The sequence below is a fragment of the Crocodylus porosus genome, unplaced genomic scaffold (genome assembly GCF_001723895.1).
Source record: "Crocodylus porosus isolate Cpor-Errol unplaced genomic scaffold, CroPor_comp1, whole genome shotgun sequence".
Taxonomy (NCBI): domain Eukaryota; kingdom Metazoa; phylum Chordata; order Crocodylia; family Crocodylidae; genus Crocodylus; species Crocodylus porosus.
In genome coordinates this window covers 56,515,824-56,534,592 of record NW_017728918.1, presented here as the reverse complement: position 1 = coordinate 56,534,592, position 18,769 = coordinate 56,515,824, and the positions used below count along the sequence as shown (strand labels likewise).

At 41.6% G+C, this 18,769-nt stretch overlaps 1 protein-coding gene across 1 annotated transcript in view; it reads left to right on the top strand.

The window, feature by feature from the left end:
• The window catches only part of ASRGL1 (asparaginase like 1), a 37,681-nt gene that overhangs the window by 5,414 nt on the left and 13,498 nt on the right, over window positions 1-18,769 (top strand). The window contains exons 2-4 of the mRNA XM_019537617.1: window positions 2,840-2,982; window positions 7,810-7,964; window positions 13,054-13,172. Of these exons, the coding sequence (XP_019393162.1) occupies window positions 2,840-2,982; window positions 7,810-7,964; window positions 13,054-13,172 (417 nt within the window). The remainder of the gene's footprint in view (window positions 1-2,839; window positions 2,983-7,809; window positions 7,965-13,053; window positions 13,173-18,769) is intronic.

Here is an 18,769-nt window from a genome sequence, read left to right as displayed (position 1 = left end):
GTGTCGAAGGCCTTCCGAAGTGCAGAAAGACTATGTCCACTGCGACCCCTGCATCTAAGGATTTGGTGACCTGGTCGTAGAAGGCCACCAGGTTGGTCTGACAGGACCTGCCTCTAATGAACCCATGTTGGTTGCCCCTAAGCATAATCTCCCTTGCTGGCCGCTCATGGACATGTGCCAGAATAATTCTCTCAAAAAGCTTACCCAGGATCGAGGTAAAACTAACTGGCCTATAGTTCCCTGGGTTCTCCTTCCTCCCTTTCTTGAAGAGGGGAACCACACTGGACCTCTTCCAGTCCTCTGACACCACACCAGAGCACCACGAGTGCTCGTAAAGCCATGCCAGGGGTCCCACAATGACCTCTGCTAATTCCCTCAGCCCTCTGGGGTGGAGATATTCTGAACCAACTGATTTAAATACATCCAGTCCCTCCAGAAGTTCCCTGACTAGATCCTCCCTGACCCTTGGCCTAGGTGTGCCTCCCCTGGGGCCTGAGGGGGGCCTGGTGGGGGGGCTGATCCGGTCCTGCTCAGGAAAATGGAGGCAAAGAAGTCGTTAAATAGGTTAGCTTTGTCGTCTGGTGTGAGGACCAAATTTCCTAGCATGTCTTGCAGGGGTCCCACGTTACCCGGTACCTTCTTTTTAATACCCATATGTATTTAAAAAAGGACTTCTTGTTGTCCTTGATCTGGGAAGCAAGTCCCAGTTCCATCTCTGCCTTGGCCTTTTTGACTGCCCCCCCTGCATCCCCGAGCAACCGCAGTATAATCCTCCCTGGTGATGGCCCCTCCCTTCCATTGGGTGTATGCCTCCCTTTTAGCTAGAAGACATTCCCGGATACTTTTGGTGAGCCATGGGGGCTTTTGTGCCCTCCTGCCCCCTTTGATCCATGTATGCGTTATCTCCCTTTGGGTTTGGAGGATCGTCTCCTTAAGGAGCAACCACTCCTCTTGGACACCTGGCTCCCCTCACCTCCGGGACCTCAGTGCTTCCCCGACTATTCTCCTTAGCTCATTGAAGTCCACCCTCCCAAAATCTAGGGCTGCTGCCTTGCTTCAGGCCTTTGCCACCTTGCACTGGATGGTGAATTCCTTTGGTTGCCTATACATGTGCTCCTTTGCGTTCTAATTAGAATGCATTGGATTAGACTTGGTTTAAAATGGATGTGAGGCACTTTAAGTAAACCTCATTGAATAAGGTTTAGATAAAGCATCCTGTGACCATTTTTGAATGTGTGGGAGCTTAATACACATGATGCTGCTGCAGCATTTTAATTAGAACGGCTGACTGGGAGCCACTCTGATTAAAACATCACCCCTCCTTCCCTACCTCTGATGAGCATGTGCATAGGTGCCTTCATGCCTACAGTAGTTAAATATTGGATCATAATAACTGAGTTTGCAGGCAAATGTTAAGGCTATTGCGTGATTGGGGTTTAAGGAACACTGTGCAACCTGCAATGCACATCTTGCATAAGCAAGTCACATGATTTTGGGGATGGGGCATAAAGTTCCTCAAACCCCAGTTGTTTGATTGCCAACTGCCATCACATGGGGGCCCTGTTATCAGGATCAATGTTTTGCCCTTTAGCATGCACACAAGCTATTAATTTGGTTTGAAGCTGTATGTGGATGCCCTTTAGCAGGTACACAAGCTATTAATTTGGTTTGAAGCTATATGTGGAGACAGGGAACAGCTTCCCTGGATGCCCTGGGAACTTAAAGAAAGTGTTCAGCTGAGGCTCTCAGTTGCATGTCCTCTTTTAAAGGTCCAGGGTGCATTGAGCCTGAGATCTCCCTGTTGTCAGGCTCACTGTACCCCATCATCTGCTGGCACCCCCCATCTGCCTTTGGGAACTGAGCAGGGGTGCTAGGTCCAGGACCCGAAGATGCCCCCAGCACAGTCCTGCTTGGGTAAGGAGTGTCTGTATCCCAGACCCTGGGGCTACCCCATGATGGATCTGTCTATCATGGGTCTTCCCTAAAACGCCACACATTCAATTTAAGGTGTGATAAGAACAAACCACAAATGTTATATCTTATATGTGGAACTTTTTTGTGCCCTTTGGCTATATTATCATACCCTAAATTGGCTTTAACTTGTGGCAGGGTTACTGTTTATTGTGCAGTTAATATCTTAACCATGTCATAAATATGGTGTGTGTCAGGGCTGTAATGTTCCGTATGTTATCCTAATACAACTGTGTTAATGACTTCTGTTTGAACAGGAGCATTTTTCTCTCTTCCATACTTTTTCTTTTATAGAAGCAAGAAACTGTATTTCCAGCTGCAAGTGTGTACAGTTTCATGCACAACTCCTATTTTGGATCATTTATTTGGTTACATGTTTACAACCAGTGGGCATTTTATAGATGTGCTCTGGGAGGCATAGGTGAGAGGGGGTATTTTAATTAGTGCAGCTCCAAGACCCATCCTAATTAAAGCAGCCAGTGTCACGTGTATCAGTGTTCCTGTGCTGACAAATATTGGCGGGGCACTTTGAACTACAGCTCTTCAAATGAGCTTTAGTTTAAAGGTCCTTGCTGCCATTTTTCAGCATGGGGACACTGATGCACATGACGCTGGTGATTGCCATGCTCCAGTATACTCGACTAATCAAGTCTGCTCCAGTGCTTTGTAGTTACAGCACATCAGAGCAGCCTCCCTGCACATGTATAGGAGCCCAATATTCTTGCCAATTTTTGGTATTTAGGATGTTGTAAGTTAAAGCAAAACAAAATACAAACCTGAAAACAAGTTTGCCTAATAAAATCTACTAAAACTGAGTCAGTATGTTTCATTTTCCTTTCTTTTTTTCCCCTTTCCTTTTGGTTTTTAGGCTGTGGATCTGTTTTAAATCAAAAGGGTGAAGTAGAAATGGATGCTATTATCATGGATGGAAAAAATCTAGCCTCAGGAGCAGTGTCTGCTGTTAAATGTATTGCTAACCCCATAAAGCTTGCTCGTCTTGTCATGGAAAAGGTATGCTGAAAGTTCACTTGAATAAGAGCTCCCTTAGGACTTCATCCCATGCACCTCACTGATTATGGTGTTTGTGTAGTATTTTAAATTGGAATGTATAAAGAAATCAGTAGTAGTGTTGAAGACTGGGCATGACCGTTAAGCTTTGGGTTTTGTTTTATTTTGAAAGGTTTTTCCATTTTTTTGATGTGCTGTTGTTTTTGCAGAATTTTAAAAGGTTCTCCCAAACTGGTATTTTTCTTAGTCTGTACTTTTCAGTTTTCCCGTAGCTAATACTTAAGGATTGACTATTAACAACATATTTTGTAAATACTGTTTCTCTCAAATCTCCTGCTTGCCTCTGCAGGAAAAAGTCTGGACAACATACTAGAGAAAGTATTGTAGGAGACAACCCTGAAGTTGAATAGTGACTGTATTACATGGTTTAATGGATTGTCCTAGATTGCCTTTTCCACTTCTATGTATGTCAGAAATTGTTAAATTAGAGGATTGTCTTGGAAGGGCTAGTGCCATGATTTTGTACTTCATAACAGTGAGAATTTGGAAATAACATACAACTGCTACAAGTCAGTTCATTAACATGTCCCTTTCTGTGCATTTACATCAGTAATTTTTCCTGTTTTTTTTAACAATGATATGGCCGCTGTTGGGCAAGTTTTAGTATGGAGTGTGTCATTGTACACAATTAGAGTTGTATAATACAATGAATGAAGGAGCTTGCATCCTGTCTAAACTATAACTTACACTGTTGATAATACATGTGGCACATGACTTCTGAGGAGAGGCTTAGGGGACTGGGATTATTTAGTCTAGAGAAGACAAGACTGAGAGGGGATTTAATAGCAGCCTTCAACTATCTCAAAGGTGGTTTCAAAGAGGATGGAGATGGACTGTTCTTAGTGATGGCAAATAACAGAACAAGAAGTATGGTCTTAAGTTGCAGCCAGGGAAGTTTAGGTTAGATATTAGGAAAAACTTTCTCACTAGGAGGGTAGTAAAGCACTGGAACAGGTTATCCAGAAGGGGTTGTGGGATCTCCATTCTTGGAGATTTTTAAGACGTGTCTAAACAAAGTCTTAGCTAGGATGATCTAGTTAAGAAGGTCCTGCTTTGAGCAGGTGGTTGGACTAGATGACTTCCTAAGGTCCCTTCTGACCCTAATTTTCTATGATTCTATAATACTACTGAAGCTGTACAGTGGCTGAAAAGTAGTAAAAATTTGCTCACCTAGATAAATGGATATATTTTTCATGATAATGTAAAATCTTAACTGCTTTGAAGGTGATGTAAGCGAGAGAGAAAATATTTCTTTCTGTTTGTGCTTCACAAAGAATGCTTCTATTTATGGAATTTATGTCTTTAAACTATAGAAGATCAAGAAGCTTGTCTGGAAAGGGTTTTTGTAAATATAGAGAAGTGAAGGTCCAAAGGCATGAGAACTCCCACTCCGGTTCTGAGTAGAAAGATGCGTGTTAGGAATCTCCACAAAGCTGTGCTCTTAAATCCGTGTGTGGGGTTTTTTTTGTTTGTTTGGTTTTTTTTATCATCAATTTAATTCACTCAGAAAACAAGTCTTACAATTTTGGATTGAGAATCCTTTGCTTGCTCATTTACTCAAGGTTCATTCTTATTTTTATTTTTATTTACTTTTTTTTTAATGCAACAAATGCTCATAATAGCCCTGGCAAAAGCAGGGTAGACGAGATGGAACATTTTAACACTTTAACTGTAATGACATGCAGAAATGTGCTCTTTCATTTCCTGGTGAAATCTGTTCCTCTATGTCCAGTTCTCTCCTAACCAAGCTTCACATGGAAAACTTTGGGTACGTGGTAGAGCTGTGCCTTGCATTCTCAACCTCTCACCCTCTGCTGGTCACTGTTTCAATCTGAGCAGAAGACTAACTGTTGCCTTTTTTCTAAGCAGAAATTTTGGGCTATGAGCACATTTCTATACCTTGCAGACCTCATCTCTGTGGTACAAGGATGATTCAGAGGCTATTAGTATGGCTGCTCTGTTCACAATACCCATCCTGCACAGCTTCACTAAACAGAGAACCTTAGTGGGATAGCATCTCAAGGTGAATTTAACTTGTCTAATCGTGCACTAATCTACCTACTCTAAGATCACACACACTGTTTTAATTGGACTCTATTCATAGAAGATAAGAATTTTAGCTGCTTTTTCCAAGGGAGTCTGATATTATTTATGCATATACATTTTTTCTTTGTATGAACTAGGATGTGTCTTGAAATGCATAAGAAATGAATTGGGGGGGGGGCAGGATTTTCAAAGGAATTTCAATAGAAGTTGGGTGCCTAAATCCATTAAATTTAACAAATGCAGGCTTAATAATAAAACAGCAACTTATGATTATCTCTATTTCACTTCTGTTTTTGGGCTCCATCTGCTGGCCAAAACTATACTTTTGGCTCCTTACAGCACACATGGGTATCAGTTTTCTGTCTTTTGGGCTAAACTTTGCCAAATGCCATAGTGGTTTCCACATTTTGGATGAAAATAAGAGTACCAGAATAACTCACTTATGGCTTACAGGAAGGCAACTTAAGTCTCTAGAGGTGAAGACCTTAGTACATTAATGTACTGAGCCAAGAAGTCCTTTAGAAAGCAGTTCCTGTTAAATTATTTCTATTTGTAATGGACAGAAATAGAACACTGATGTATGGCTGGTTCTTATGTGTGGAGGAAGGAAATGGGAAATATCTCCTAGGCTTTCAAAGCAGAGGGAAGAAAAAAAAATTCAGACAGGCTTAAAGATCCAGTGAAGGCTGGACATGCATATGCATTCCAATGCCTGAATTATTCTGTTCCCTAAATTAGCTAAAATTAAGAACTCTATTTAGAAGGTAGACATGATAATTTTCAGTGATTTTTGTATAGTGTGTGAACTCCACTGGGTCAGGGAATACCCAATATTATTATTATTTTATTTTAATATCCAGCAGTGTCTCATCTGAATGTTACCTGCTGTTGGATATCAACACATAATTAGTCTCTTACCAAGGTGCTACATATTGAAGAAAAAAAGAGAACCTTTCATGCAGTCCTAGTAACAACTAGCTCAAAGGAATGAGCCATTGTGGTGATTTCACATGATGACAAAGTTTCTTGGCTTCAGAATGTAATGTAAGGACATAAAGGCATCACACGAATAGTGTGTAATAAGAAAACCTGATGGGGGAGGGAGAGCTGTTGTGTATAATAAGTTTTCTAAGCATGAAATAATTCTTCAGTTTGAGTGTCTTAAGGTGAATTCGGGCATTCCAATAAACTTGACTTGAGAGAATTTCTGTTCACTTTTAAATAAATAAAATGAGGTTTTTGTTGCCTGTTTGTCTTATACTAACTGAAAGATGGAGTCGATGTAATGGAGTGGGTTTCTTAAATACACAAATACAAAGACAAACAGGTCTGCCTTCCTTCTATAACTCTGAGGTGTTGGATAGCAGCTGGCTGGTGGCAGAGGGGGGCAGTATTGCTTAAAGAAACCTTTCTTCCAAATGCAAGAACACTTTGTCTTTGTTAGAATACACTGGCTTTATTCTTCTCCTTCCCTACAAATGTTAAAATGCTCCCAGCGTAGATATGTAATCTTTTATTTGGTAACATCACTTATTATAATTGGTAATATATCAGATTTGTCCATGGTTTCAAAGACCCAGCCTTCTTGGTCTCATTCTGACCTGTTGTGGTCTTCCTGAGTTCTCTGCAAAACAAGAATCGCTTTATTAGCTTTCACTAATTTTTTGACCATTGAAAAATAAAAGCTGGCTTCTTATGAGAGAAGTCTTGGGTTTAGAACAGCTGGTTCCGAACAACTGTTTTAAGGATTTAGACATTTTTAGAAGAGAAGAAAAAGCACTTTTTACTTCCTTTTTTTTATTTAAACAAATCTTTAACCTGCTAGAAAATTGCAGAGCTTGTAGCGAAACAGAGTGACTCCATGCTATACTGAGTAAATATATGAATTGGGAAAGTTGGAGGAGGAAAAAATGGTTTTAAACTTTCATTTAGACCCTGGCATATCACATATTTAAACACATACTTAATTCTAAGAACATGGGCTTTAGCCATGTTGACTTCAATATCATTAAAGGTTATGCTTAAGTGGATTAGTAAGTGGAAGCCCTAACTTAGGAACAGTACTTGGACCTTTGCCAAATGCAAATATTATGGGAAGAGAATTTGAGTTAATTATCAAATTAATAGTATATGCATATCTACTATTAATGTTACCTGCTGTTAGACCTGGGCCTAGGTTAACCAGCAAATATTTGTGAGCGTCATCTGAATGCAAGCATAATTGCAATCTTTACAAGCTATAACTAGACTTGGATGGAGGAAAAAATAGCTGCAGTTAAGCAGTTTTAAAACTCCTTCAGTGACCTGTTTGTATCAATGTTTAGATAAACTAAGTGTTGTTGGTTGATTGGAAGAGTGCTAAAAAATTATATCTAGAATCACATTAGTAGCACGGTGTGTGTATAAATCTTACCTATTTCAGCAAGAATTAATGTCTTATCCCTTTTCCCTTGTAATAAATATTGCATAATAGAGATTATTATTCACTTAATTAAATTGTTGGTGTCTGCTAATAGAATTCGTAGTTCAACCAGAAAAAATATAGGCAAAAAACTTCAAGCCTTTTCCCACTTAATGGAAGCAGGATTAAGTTCATACTCGTGCTTTATTTTCCTATTTAGCAGGATGTTAAAAACAGAACTTTCTTTGTGTAAATGAGATGTTTACATAAAACTGTACACAGTAAGTCAAGGCACAAACACATTTATTTTCTGTCCCCATCAGACTGAGCACATGTTACTGACTGATTACGGTGCACAGTGTTTTGCCAAGGCCATGGGTGTTCCTGAGATTCCAGGGGAGAAACTCATAACAGAAAGATCCAGGGAAAGATGGATAAAGAACCTTGAGCCAGATTCTAATCCTCATGCATTTCAAACGTAAGTACTCACAGTGCTAATTATCTAAGATTCATATAGTTTCAGTATGAAAAATAAATGTTCCATGTGTAAATGTTTCTCCAATGCTTCTCCAAAACCGCTCACTTACAGATGAATTTTTAGATAGTTGGATGAAACCAATATCTGGCCTGAATCTAGCTTTCCCCCTCCACCTACAGACATGGGTCACCTCCTCAGTCCTGGAAGTGCTTTAAGCTTAGGCTTGGTTATCTCTCAAGACCCATTTTAAAACATTCAGCTTCAGGTTTTTTTGTAGGTTTTGCTGTTCTAAGATCTTCTGGGGGAAAAGCATTAGTATGCTACAGATATCCTCATTTAAAGTCTCTACTTAAAAAAAGAAAAAGAGACTAACTCATCTGTCATTTGGACTCTGGTATGGTCTGTGACCAGAATGTTGGCACCGCAGTGCCTTACTAAATAGATGGTGGTGGTGCTAAGTGTGCCTGTATCTGCTGCTGTGGTAGCACTGTCCTTAGTACTGATAACATCAATATAGCTGCAGTTTAAATTGGGTGCTTCACTGCTTGTCATGTCAGTACCTTTTAACTCTCACATTCTCTAGTCCAGGACTAATGCTAATTTTATTGTGTTGTTAATTTATTGTTACTATATAGTGTTTGGAAGGTTTCTAGATTTCTATAAAGTCTAGAATCCCTCTTGACTGAGATTTTCATTTCCTTTTATTGGTTCCAGTTGTTATCCTTATAATAACTTCAACTTCTGTAATTCAGCATAATTTTTTTTTCTTCATTAGAATAATAGTGTTCAGGGATTCATGGTGAAGCTCTAGTTTCCTGTGCTGGGTCTCAGACAATTTCAAGACTTACCAGAATTTACTGAAGTGGAATGAAGTTCACATTAAAAAAACTCAGGAGCTTTTTCATAAGCTGGGTGGGTATTTTCCCCAGTAATGTGCCAAAATATGTAGCATTTCCAGGCAAAAATATCTTAATGAACCTTGCCAACCTTTTATAGTGGACTCCTACCTCTTTCTCAACTTAAAAAAAAAAAGAATAATTCTTGTCATTTTTTAAAGTGCAGAAGATTTCTACACATACCAAATTCCGGGCTAATTATCAACATTAAAATGATATAAAAATAAAAATGACTGGATTTATTTGGCTGTACATTATTTTTCAGTTAGTCAATTCAGCATATGAGATTACCATTTTGATTGTTATTTGTTTTCTTAAACAAAAACAAATGATCTTACCCTGGAAAAAATTGTCTGTAATAGAGAGGATGTTAAACTATCAATTTCAGGACAGCTAATTGTGAGGATGTTACTCCTAGCAGCTCTGAAAGCAGTAGATTCAGCAGCCTGTTTGATGGGAACTTTAATGACAAAGGTGCATCAAACAACTAGCATTTAAAGGTTCCAATCTGTAAGTGCCTAACTAATTAAGGCCCTTAATTTCCCAGAGGTCTTCACCACAAATCAGTGATGGCACTTTCTATCAACAGAGCTCTTTTGAGCCATCTAAAAACCTTGCAAAAAAAAAAAAAGAGCATCTGCCTCTGCATACCTACACTTCACTTGCTACACAGCTCCTAAACATTGATTTTTCAGAAATAAGCATAGTTGGATCATATTCCACCCAGTTTCTGTTTCCTTACCCAGCCCATTCTCCCATCTCTAAAAAAAAAAAAAAAAAAAGTTACTGTATTGAGTTTCTCTTCTGCCTCTTTGAGGAAGAGAAGGGGTCCTTCCTTAGTTTCAAGCCAGTGTATCCTACTTCAGTACTTCTTAATGACAAGGTTACTTGCAGATATTGGAAAAAAACACAACAAAAAACCTGTCCTTTGTTTTGCTTTAAACTCAGTGTGCTCCTGTGCCAAGTCCAGCACATGCCCAGAAGATGTAGTGTGTTAATTGGACCCGACTCACCCAATGTCTCTATAGATCGTGTGCTTTACTAGGGCTTTTTTGGATGTTAGCTGATTGAATCAACTATTAAATAAAAGTGCCAAAAAGCCCTGCTGAAGCACCCGATCTATACAGGTGCTGCGGAACCCAGTCAAGCTAACGCAGTGCTGCTCCAGTAAAGCACGCTTTATTTTAACATCTGTAAGCAGCCAAAGAAGACTAGAACTTCTCATTCTGGACCTGAAAAACTTTAGCATTCCTCTGACGTTTCAAATTTAGTATGGTTACCTAGCATCCATACTCCTAAATCGAGCTCAGCATGATTGGTTTGCAACTCTTGATTTACAAGATTCATACTTCCATAGCACTATATATCTAATGAACAGAAAGTATTTATGCTTTCAATAGAATGAAATCATTTCCAATGAAAGATCTTCTCTGTAACAGTAAAGGCTCTTACTAAGATCCTTGTGGATTCCGTATGATGGCTGACCTTTTTATTCAGCTGCATTTCAAGTTCTTACTGTGATGTGAGGCAGGGTTTGAGTCTGCTGAAGCAAGTGTACTTTAATGATGCACACAATGCATGTAGGGTTGGTTTAAGTATATATCTCAGGCAGACAGTTGGACATGGCCTCTGAGATTCTTGGATAGCCTCACTAGAGCTTTAGTCACTGAGAGGGCTTCACCTTAGGGAAGCTTACTGTGGTTAATCCAGTAGTAATGTGAGATTCAGTTTTTCTACTATATTTAAGTATGAGGCCTCTCTCTTTTCATAGGAAATACATCCATCAGAACTTGGAGAGGTACTTTGTCCTATAGTATTTCCCAAATTCAGTGTGTTGATCAAACCACATCCTAAATTCTTATCCAAAGTAATTGATTCTTTTTATCCCATATTTGTTTCTCAGACTTCATCCAATGAGGGTTGAAATTAAACTGTGCCAATGCCCATAGAGCCTCAGGTGATATATACAACTCAAGGATTGTAGCTTGTCCTGTCTTTAAACTGGGTAACTTTGGTGCTACTGGAAGGGTATCTGCACTTACACAGAACTTAGCATGAGCTGCAGAACCTGGTCAAGTCTGCAGTCAATACTTCAGTGATTAATCCATGCTACTGCAGCTCCTATTTCTAGCAGTATCCAAGTTAGGGAGCTTATAGCTTAGGTCTGTCTGCTTCACTGCTTTCACTGCAATGCAGGTATACCCCTAGACTTCCATATACAAAGAACTACACCCTTTAGGGTTTTCTAGAAAAATGTTGTTTTTGTATCACTTACCACAAGAACAGTCTGCACAAACCTAGAGGGTCTCCAGTGGGTGAGTTTCAGGTTGCGTTATGACTTTACGACCTGCTACCTGGTATTCTCCTGTCAGATTAGGGCTTATTGGGTAGGGCCTGGGTATCTTCCTTGAAGTATTTCTGTTCTAGATCTGTGCAAAGTAGTTACCTAGTTGTATTTGTATGTATTTTCATGAATTTCTACTCCATTATGGAAGTGTTTAGATCACATGCTGCTTATGGCAATGCTGTATGAAAATCCCTTTGTATCAAGACTTTCACTTACCCACCTTTTTGGTTTAGGTTGCTACTTCTGAATGGCCAACACTAGAATATATTTAGTCAGAAATGTAATTTATGGACAAACACTCAAGGATAACTTACTTAACGTATAATGTATCTGGGGTTACTGGAGATGCAATTTGTACATAAACTGCAAAATCTGCCCTCCTTCCTTGCTATTTTAGAATCCTAAAACATCCAAATTCGGCAGTGACGGAGCAAAGTAAGTGTGGGTGGCTGTGGCCTTCTGTGTAAAAGCATAAGTCTAGTTGAGGTTCATGTGTAGTTCCAGTCAACACTGCTATTCATAAAACATAGGGTCTAAACACAACAGGAGTGAAATGTATATTGACTACACAAATTAAAGAATCCCAGTTACTGTACAGCTGAGTAATGTACCTTTGGTGCATTTAACTAATAGGGGACAGGAGGATAGTGCAGAGCATTTTAGGACTGTGGCTAAATAATGCTAAGTCGGCTGACTTCTACTTGATGGGGAACAAGTTGCAGGGTTGAATGTAAGCATGTGTTGATGTAAATAATTTCATAAGTGGGATACCTATATGTCTTTACTCCAGAGGCAGGTGGTAGTGTAGGTCTCACAGCAGTCCACAGAGACTGCTCTCTGATTGGTTCTCCATGACTCTGTTTTATCTTATTGGGCAAGTGTTGTCCCCAGGTTAATACTGAGATTTTGAAAAAACAAAAAAGTGTGGGGAGGATGACTGAATTGTGCCCAAGGAAAGAGAGTGAGATTCTGGAGGAGATGGAAAAAGAAAGCAGTCCTAGGTAAGACGTAGACAATCTAAGGGAAGAAAGAGTTGACAAAGAGGAGGAGTGAGTAGTCTCAAGGAGAACAGTAGAGGGGAAAGCAATAGTCTCTGGGAGAACAAAGTAGAGTCCAAGGAAGGATGGAAGGAACTTCAGTGGCACAATAATGGTTGTTTGTCTGGAACTGAGGTGTTCGCTGTGCTGTTTGAGATATCAACACTCAACACCCTCTTGTCCCCCTTTCTGAAAGGGGAAACACCACCCCTATTCTCAGGAGCTTACCAAAAAGAAGGAGATCTTTGACGTGGGAGTGCTATGGATTGCCGGGGAATCCAGGGACAGAGAAGAGCCAGGGTCTGTAAGGCAGAGGCTTGCCCCTTATGAAGCTCCTAGGGCTGGCTTCAGGGTGTCTTTTGGGAGAAAGAGACTGCATAAGGCTTTTTCTTGAGGAATTCTGAGGCAGAACTTCCTCCTAAAAGCAGTGAGATTCATGACAGTTGCATTCAAAAGTTTTCACAAACAGGAGAAGTAAGAACCTTTTCTTTCCAAATGAAAGCTTTCATGCTGTACAAGATGAACATATTGTGGGGGGGAATCAGATAAGTGTTTGATGTATGACTTTGATCTGTGCTGTTAACTCTGACAGTGCCAGTCTTGTTACATATTGCACATTGTGTGAAACGCCTTACATTAAAAACATGGTGATGTGAAAATGACATTATTTTAGTGTCAAAATTCACAATGTTAAATTTTAGTTTTGTCATGATCTTGTATTTTTGAAAAACTAGCTGTGGAATGGACACAATATGCTTTGGCATATATTCTTAACTCTACCTAATTTTGGGATTTGTTATTCTTGGCAGAGACCTTGGAACAGTTGGTGCCGTTGCTATAGACAGTGAAGGAAATGTAGCTTGTGCAACATCCACTGGGGGACTCACTAATAAACTGGTTGGCCGTGTTGGTGATACAGCATGTATAGGTAGGGTAAAGAAAAGTGTATTGTTCTCAGTAGATTTGTGTGTGTGTTATATATATTAGTATTTATTTAAATGATATATTGACCTGGGTGATCTAACATGTTATGAACATATCAACATTGCAGACAGGTCCTTAATGTAACAAATTCATTTGTTATTCAGCTTTTTTTAAACTTAGAAATAGAAGAATTTTATTTTTCTCCTTCCCCTGGAACCCTAACTCAGTTAGGTCTGAGTTTTCACTTTCAGGTCCCTTTTCACAAATCCAGTATCTAACCTGCTTTTGGACTTCAAGGCAGGCAAAAGTTCAGCCTTTCTTCCTTCAAGGTGCTATCTGTTAATTATTCAGATCACTTCTAATCCAGGAATCTTTCAAAGAAAGAAATCACAATTAATAAAGAATAGGACTAGATGTTTTTCCTTTCCCCTTATTTCATTTTAATCGGATGCAATTTCAGCTTTGTCACTGGAGTTACATTATATCAAAGAGGAAAATTCAGCCAGAGGTCTCAAAAGTGACTTAAGTTGCCAGTCATTTTAATTTAATGCTTTGAATCTTTCAATATGTTCTTGTTCATTAAAAGCCACAGAAATCTCTCTTGAGAGCATGGCAGGTGGGGACCAGACAAAACATAAAAAATGACTCATTTCTATATAAAGAGGCTTGAAATCCCTTCCCCAGCAAGTTTCTCTCATGAGGCAGACTCGCCCCAAGGCTCACCTAGTGTCCACATCCAGGTGAGCATGGACATGCAGTATGTGGCACTGCAGACCTGTCTGTGGCATCACATACCACACATACAGGCATTTGCTGCATTGCTACCTTGGAGAGTTTTTTGAACCCAGGAGATGCCAAGGTGAAAAAAAAACAAACCGAAAAAACTTGGGGCAGAACACGTGGTAGCAGTGTGTGCTGCCCAAAACCAGAGCCTGCATGGCCAGAGCCATACTCTGGTGGCTGGCCAGGCTTTCTGCTCTGGCTGCAGTCCTGGGAGGTCCCCAGGACCCCAGGTAAGGCTGCTGCGGCCAGCAACTATATATAGTTGCTGGCCCGTCTCCCCTACCTCACCCGGCCCACCCTGCTGCATGCTAGAGCACACGTGGCGTGGGTATGCCACTGCTACTTGTTCAGTGCCACAAGGTGTGTCACTGCAACTTGTCCCTGCTCATCTGGATGTGGCTAGTGAGTTCTTCGTGAAATTTTCGTAGAACTGGAATCTGGAAAAATTGTAATTATTTTAGAAAAATATGTTCCAAATTCAAATGGCACTCCTAGCAGCAGCTGATCAGGAGAAATATTTTGATACCTATTGATTGGATTTTCAGTTTGCAACTTCAGTTGGTTCAGTTGCTGAACCAAGACTCCTTCTCAACATATCATAAATAGCCTTTTCCGTAAGAATTTTTCGTCCCCCGAAGGGTGCTGAGGGAGTTGGCTGATGAGATTGTAGAGCCATTAGCCATCATCTTTGAAAACTCATGGTGATCAGGAGTGGCCCCGGATGATTGGAAAAGGGCGAACATATTTAAGAAAGAGAAAAAGGAAGATCCAGAGAACTTCAGAACAGTTGGCCTCACCTCGGTCCCTGGAAAAATCATGGTGCAGATCCTCAAGGAATCAATTTCTAAGCACTTGAAGATGATTAGGAAGAGTCAGCATGGTTTCACCAAGGACAAGTCATACCTGACTAATCTGATTGCCTTCTCTGAGATGAATGGCTCTGTGGATGTGGGCAGACCTTGATTTTTAGCAAGGCTTTTGATACAGTCTCCCACAACATTCTTGCAGGCAACCTAAGGAAGTCCAGGCTGGGTGAATGGACTGTAAGTTGGAGAGAAAACTGGCTGGAGCATTGGGCTTAGAGGGTAGTAATCAATGGCTCAATGTCAGGTTCACAGCTGGTTTCAAGTGGAGTGCCTCAGGGGTCAGTCCTGGGGCCAATTTTGTTCAGTCTTCAATGACCTGGAAGATGGCATAGAGTGCACCCTCAGCAAGTTTACAAATGACACCAAGCTCGGGGGAGTAGTAGATATGCTGAGGGCTAGGGCTAGGATTCAGAGTGACCTAGACAAATTGGAGGATTGGGCCAGAAGGAATCTCATGAGGTTCAGAAAGGACAAGTGCAAAATCCTGCACTTAGGACAGAACAATCCCATGTACCAGTACAGGCTGGGGGCTGAGTAGCTGAGCAGCAGCTCTGCAGAAAAGGACCTGGGGGTTACAGTGGACATTAACCTGAATATGAGCCAGCAGTGTGCCCTTGTTGCCAAGAAGGCTAACAGCATCCTGGGCTGCATTGGTAGGAGCATTGTCAGTAAGTCAAGGGAAATGATTATTCCCCACTATTCAGTTCTGATGAGGCTACATCTGGAGTACTGTGTTCAGTTTTGGCCACCCCACTACAGAAAGGATGTGGACAAATTGGATGTAGACCAGCAGAGGGGAACAAAAATGGTGAGGAGGCTAGGGGACATGACTTATGAGGAAAAACTGAGAGAACTGGGCTTAATCTAGATAAGAAGAGACTGAGAGGAGATTTAATAACAGCCTTCAACTACCTGAAGGGGCGTTTGAAAGAGGATGGAGCTAGACTGTTCAGTGGTGGCAGAACGGTCTCAAGTTGCAGCAAGGAAAGTTTTTAAGTTAGATATTAGAGAAAAAGTTATCACTAGACAGGTAGTAAAGCATGGGAACAGGTTACCCAGAGAGGTTGTGATATCCCCATCTTTGGAGGTTTTTAAGACAAGGCCAAACAAAGCTTTGGCCGGGACAGTCTAGTTGGGGGTGGTCCTGCTTTGAGCAGGGGGTTGGACTAGATGACCTCCTGAGGTCCCTTTCAACCCTAATTTTCTATGGTTCTGTGATTAGTATAACCATGTCTTGTGATGAGAGAGAGTTTTACCATTGTAATTATCTTTGAATTAAAGAAAATTGAAGGAGTCAAAAACTGAGAAAATGACTCAATTCTCCAGAGTGCCTAGACAACAACTACTTTTAATTGCCCTGGATCAACTTTAATTTTTTTTAAAGATGTAGTTCAGTGAGTGGCAGTTTTTATATGAGCATTTTGTTAGGATATAAATTAGCTGTAGAATCTGAACTTTTGTATTGTTCATGAAATGACCTCAAGGATCTTATTCCAATCCTCTGTAATGATGCAGGATTTACTGTTCTCACCCTACCCCAGGGTTTCTCAACTGGTGGGACACATCCCATTGGTGGGACATGAAGGTCCTCTAGATGGGACTTGGGTCATGCCACAGTGGGACTTCCGGTTTCACTTTTGCGTGCGTGTTTCGATTGGCTGCTGAGTGTACTTCCTTCCCCCAACCCCCAGCACACTCTTCAACTGGTCTCTGCAGGGACCCCCACCCCCCACTCATTGACCAGTGGGACCAGGATTTTTTGACCTTGCATAGGTGGGACATAAGGTTCAAAAGGTTGAGAACCACCACACTACCCCATGCACATACCCGACCAACCTTTCCTTGTAAATCTTCATGGAAGGAGAATTCACAACCTTCTTAGGTAGCCTGTTTTAGTGTCCTACTGTGTGTACAATTAGGAAGTTTTCCCAAGATTTGTTTCTCTTTGCCCTTCCCCCTCTTTTCTTTCTCTGTTTTTTTTAAACTTCTTTATGATAACTTTTTAACTATTTGAAAACTAATATTATGTCTGTCCTGCATGTCCTTTCTGCCATAGTTAAATCTATTACTTAATCCTATAGGAAGGAAAAGTTACCCTGCGGCTCCCCGGGGCTCCACTAAATCACTGCACCCTTTTTAATGTGCCAACAAGCTTGAGAGCTGCTCTTCCCTGCGTATTAGCATGCTGTCTGTCTTATTTCCTAGCTAGCTCTTGCATTGTGTCTGTCCATTGGTCTTCACATTCCTACAGTGTTCTTTTCCAGCCAGTTATTTGTTAGTGCAGGCACAGCTAACTCCTTAGCACCTGATCAGCTACCTCCCACCGTTGCCAAAGTTGCCTTGCTGCCCTTTCCTGAATCCACCTGCATCTTCTCTTTTGAACAGGAAACTGTATTCATTTCTCCATCCTAATCTCTAGTTCCTTATTTTTCTTCCTTCCCTATTGCGTGCTACCTTTCCAACCTTTATATCTCAACAATCAGCCTCTTCCAACTGTTGCTAATTTCTCTCATATATTCTGTTGCTGAAACTATATTAAAAAAATCAGAAATAAAAAAAAATCACGTTACCTTAAACTGGTTTTGCCTCCCCAGAAGTCCACAGAATTTCCAGAAGTTGACCTGTAACTTGAAATAATAAATTTCTGGATTTTACCTGTTTTGATTTTTTTTTAATCTTTTTTATTTTTATAAACGAAGATCCTGGTTTTTTTGTTTTAAAAATTGCAAATTCTCTGATTAAAACCCCAAAATCTGCAATTAAAATGAAGTGCCAATATATATATTGATATCAATTGAACACAGAACACAATGTTTTATTGATATATTTACAATTTTAAAGCAATCTGAAAGCATATCAGTGCCTCAATCACTATAATAAAATAAATTCTAAATACTTACATTTTGTTATTTGATTTGGGGATTTTTATCATGGAAAACTAGAGCTCCCCCTTCCCCTTCACTCACCAAGACACAGGTCCAGGCCTCTCACTCCCAAGCCACAGCCCTCCCCCCCACCCCTCCAATCCCATCCATGCCAGAGGGAGCCCCCAACTGCCAGGGCTACAGGGCCAGGGTCTTGGGTCCACAACCCCCTCCCCCAGCTCCTTGCAACAGCACCTGAGCCACCTGCAGGAGGCAGTGGCCACTGCAGTGGAACAGAACCTGGCTCCACGTCCCCCAGGGGTGCCATGGCCAGAGTGTAGCCCACAAGGAGGGCAGATGTGGGCTCAGACTCCCCACCCTGCTGCCCTCCCCCAGTGCCTCTGTGGCCCAGCTGGCAGGATCTGGCACAGCAGGGTAGACTGGCTGGGCAGGGAAGCTCGCAGCCACCACTGCAAGCCTCACGCTGCCATGGCGAAGCAGCAGCAGGGGGCACAACTCTGTGCTGCCACCCCCACTGCTGCTGGATGGGCAGGGGGCTTGCAGTGGCAAGGAGTTTCCCCGCACTGCCCTGCCGTGCTGGTTCCTGCCTGCTGGGCCACAGAGGCCCTAGGGGGAAGGCAGCAGGGTGGGGAGCCCCAAGGCCACACCGGGCAACCTGCCTCCACCCTGTGCACAAATCTGGGGGGCACATGCACCCAGACCTCCCCCGGGAGTGCGCACAGTGCTGGGGAGTCAGCCCTGCCCCCCAGACGAGCCACCCATGGCTCTGTCTTGCTCCCCACCAGGGCCCTGTGGCTGCAGATTCTGGCCTGGTGCCCCAAGTCCCACGAGCCCCAGCCGTGCCTAACTCCCTCCCTATGGGGGGCCTTATTCCTTCCTCCACTCTACCAGCTCCCGCAGGTTTATCTGCGGGAGTTGCTCTCCATGCTGCCTGGTGGCCTTGTGCACATGTTTGCACAGATATACATGTGGCAGCCCCTGCCTGTCCTCCCACTCCCCCAGTCCCTTGCAGGCTGAATTCTGTCAGCGTGCAGAGAAATCTTTGCAAAAGTGGAGCATCTACATGT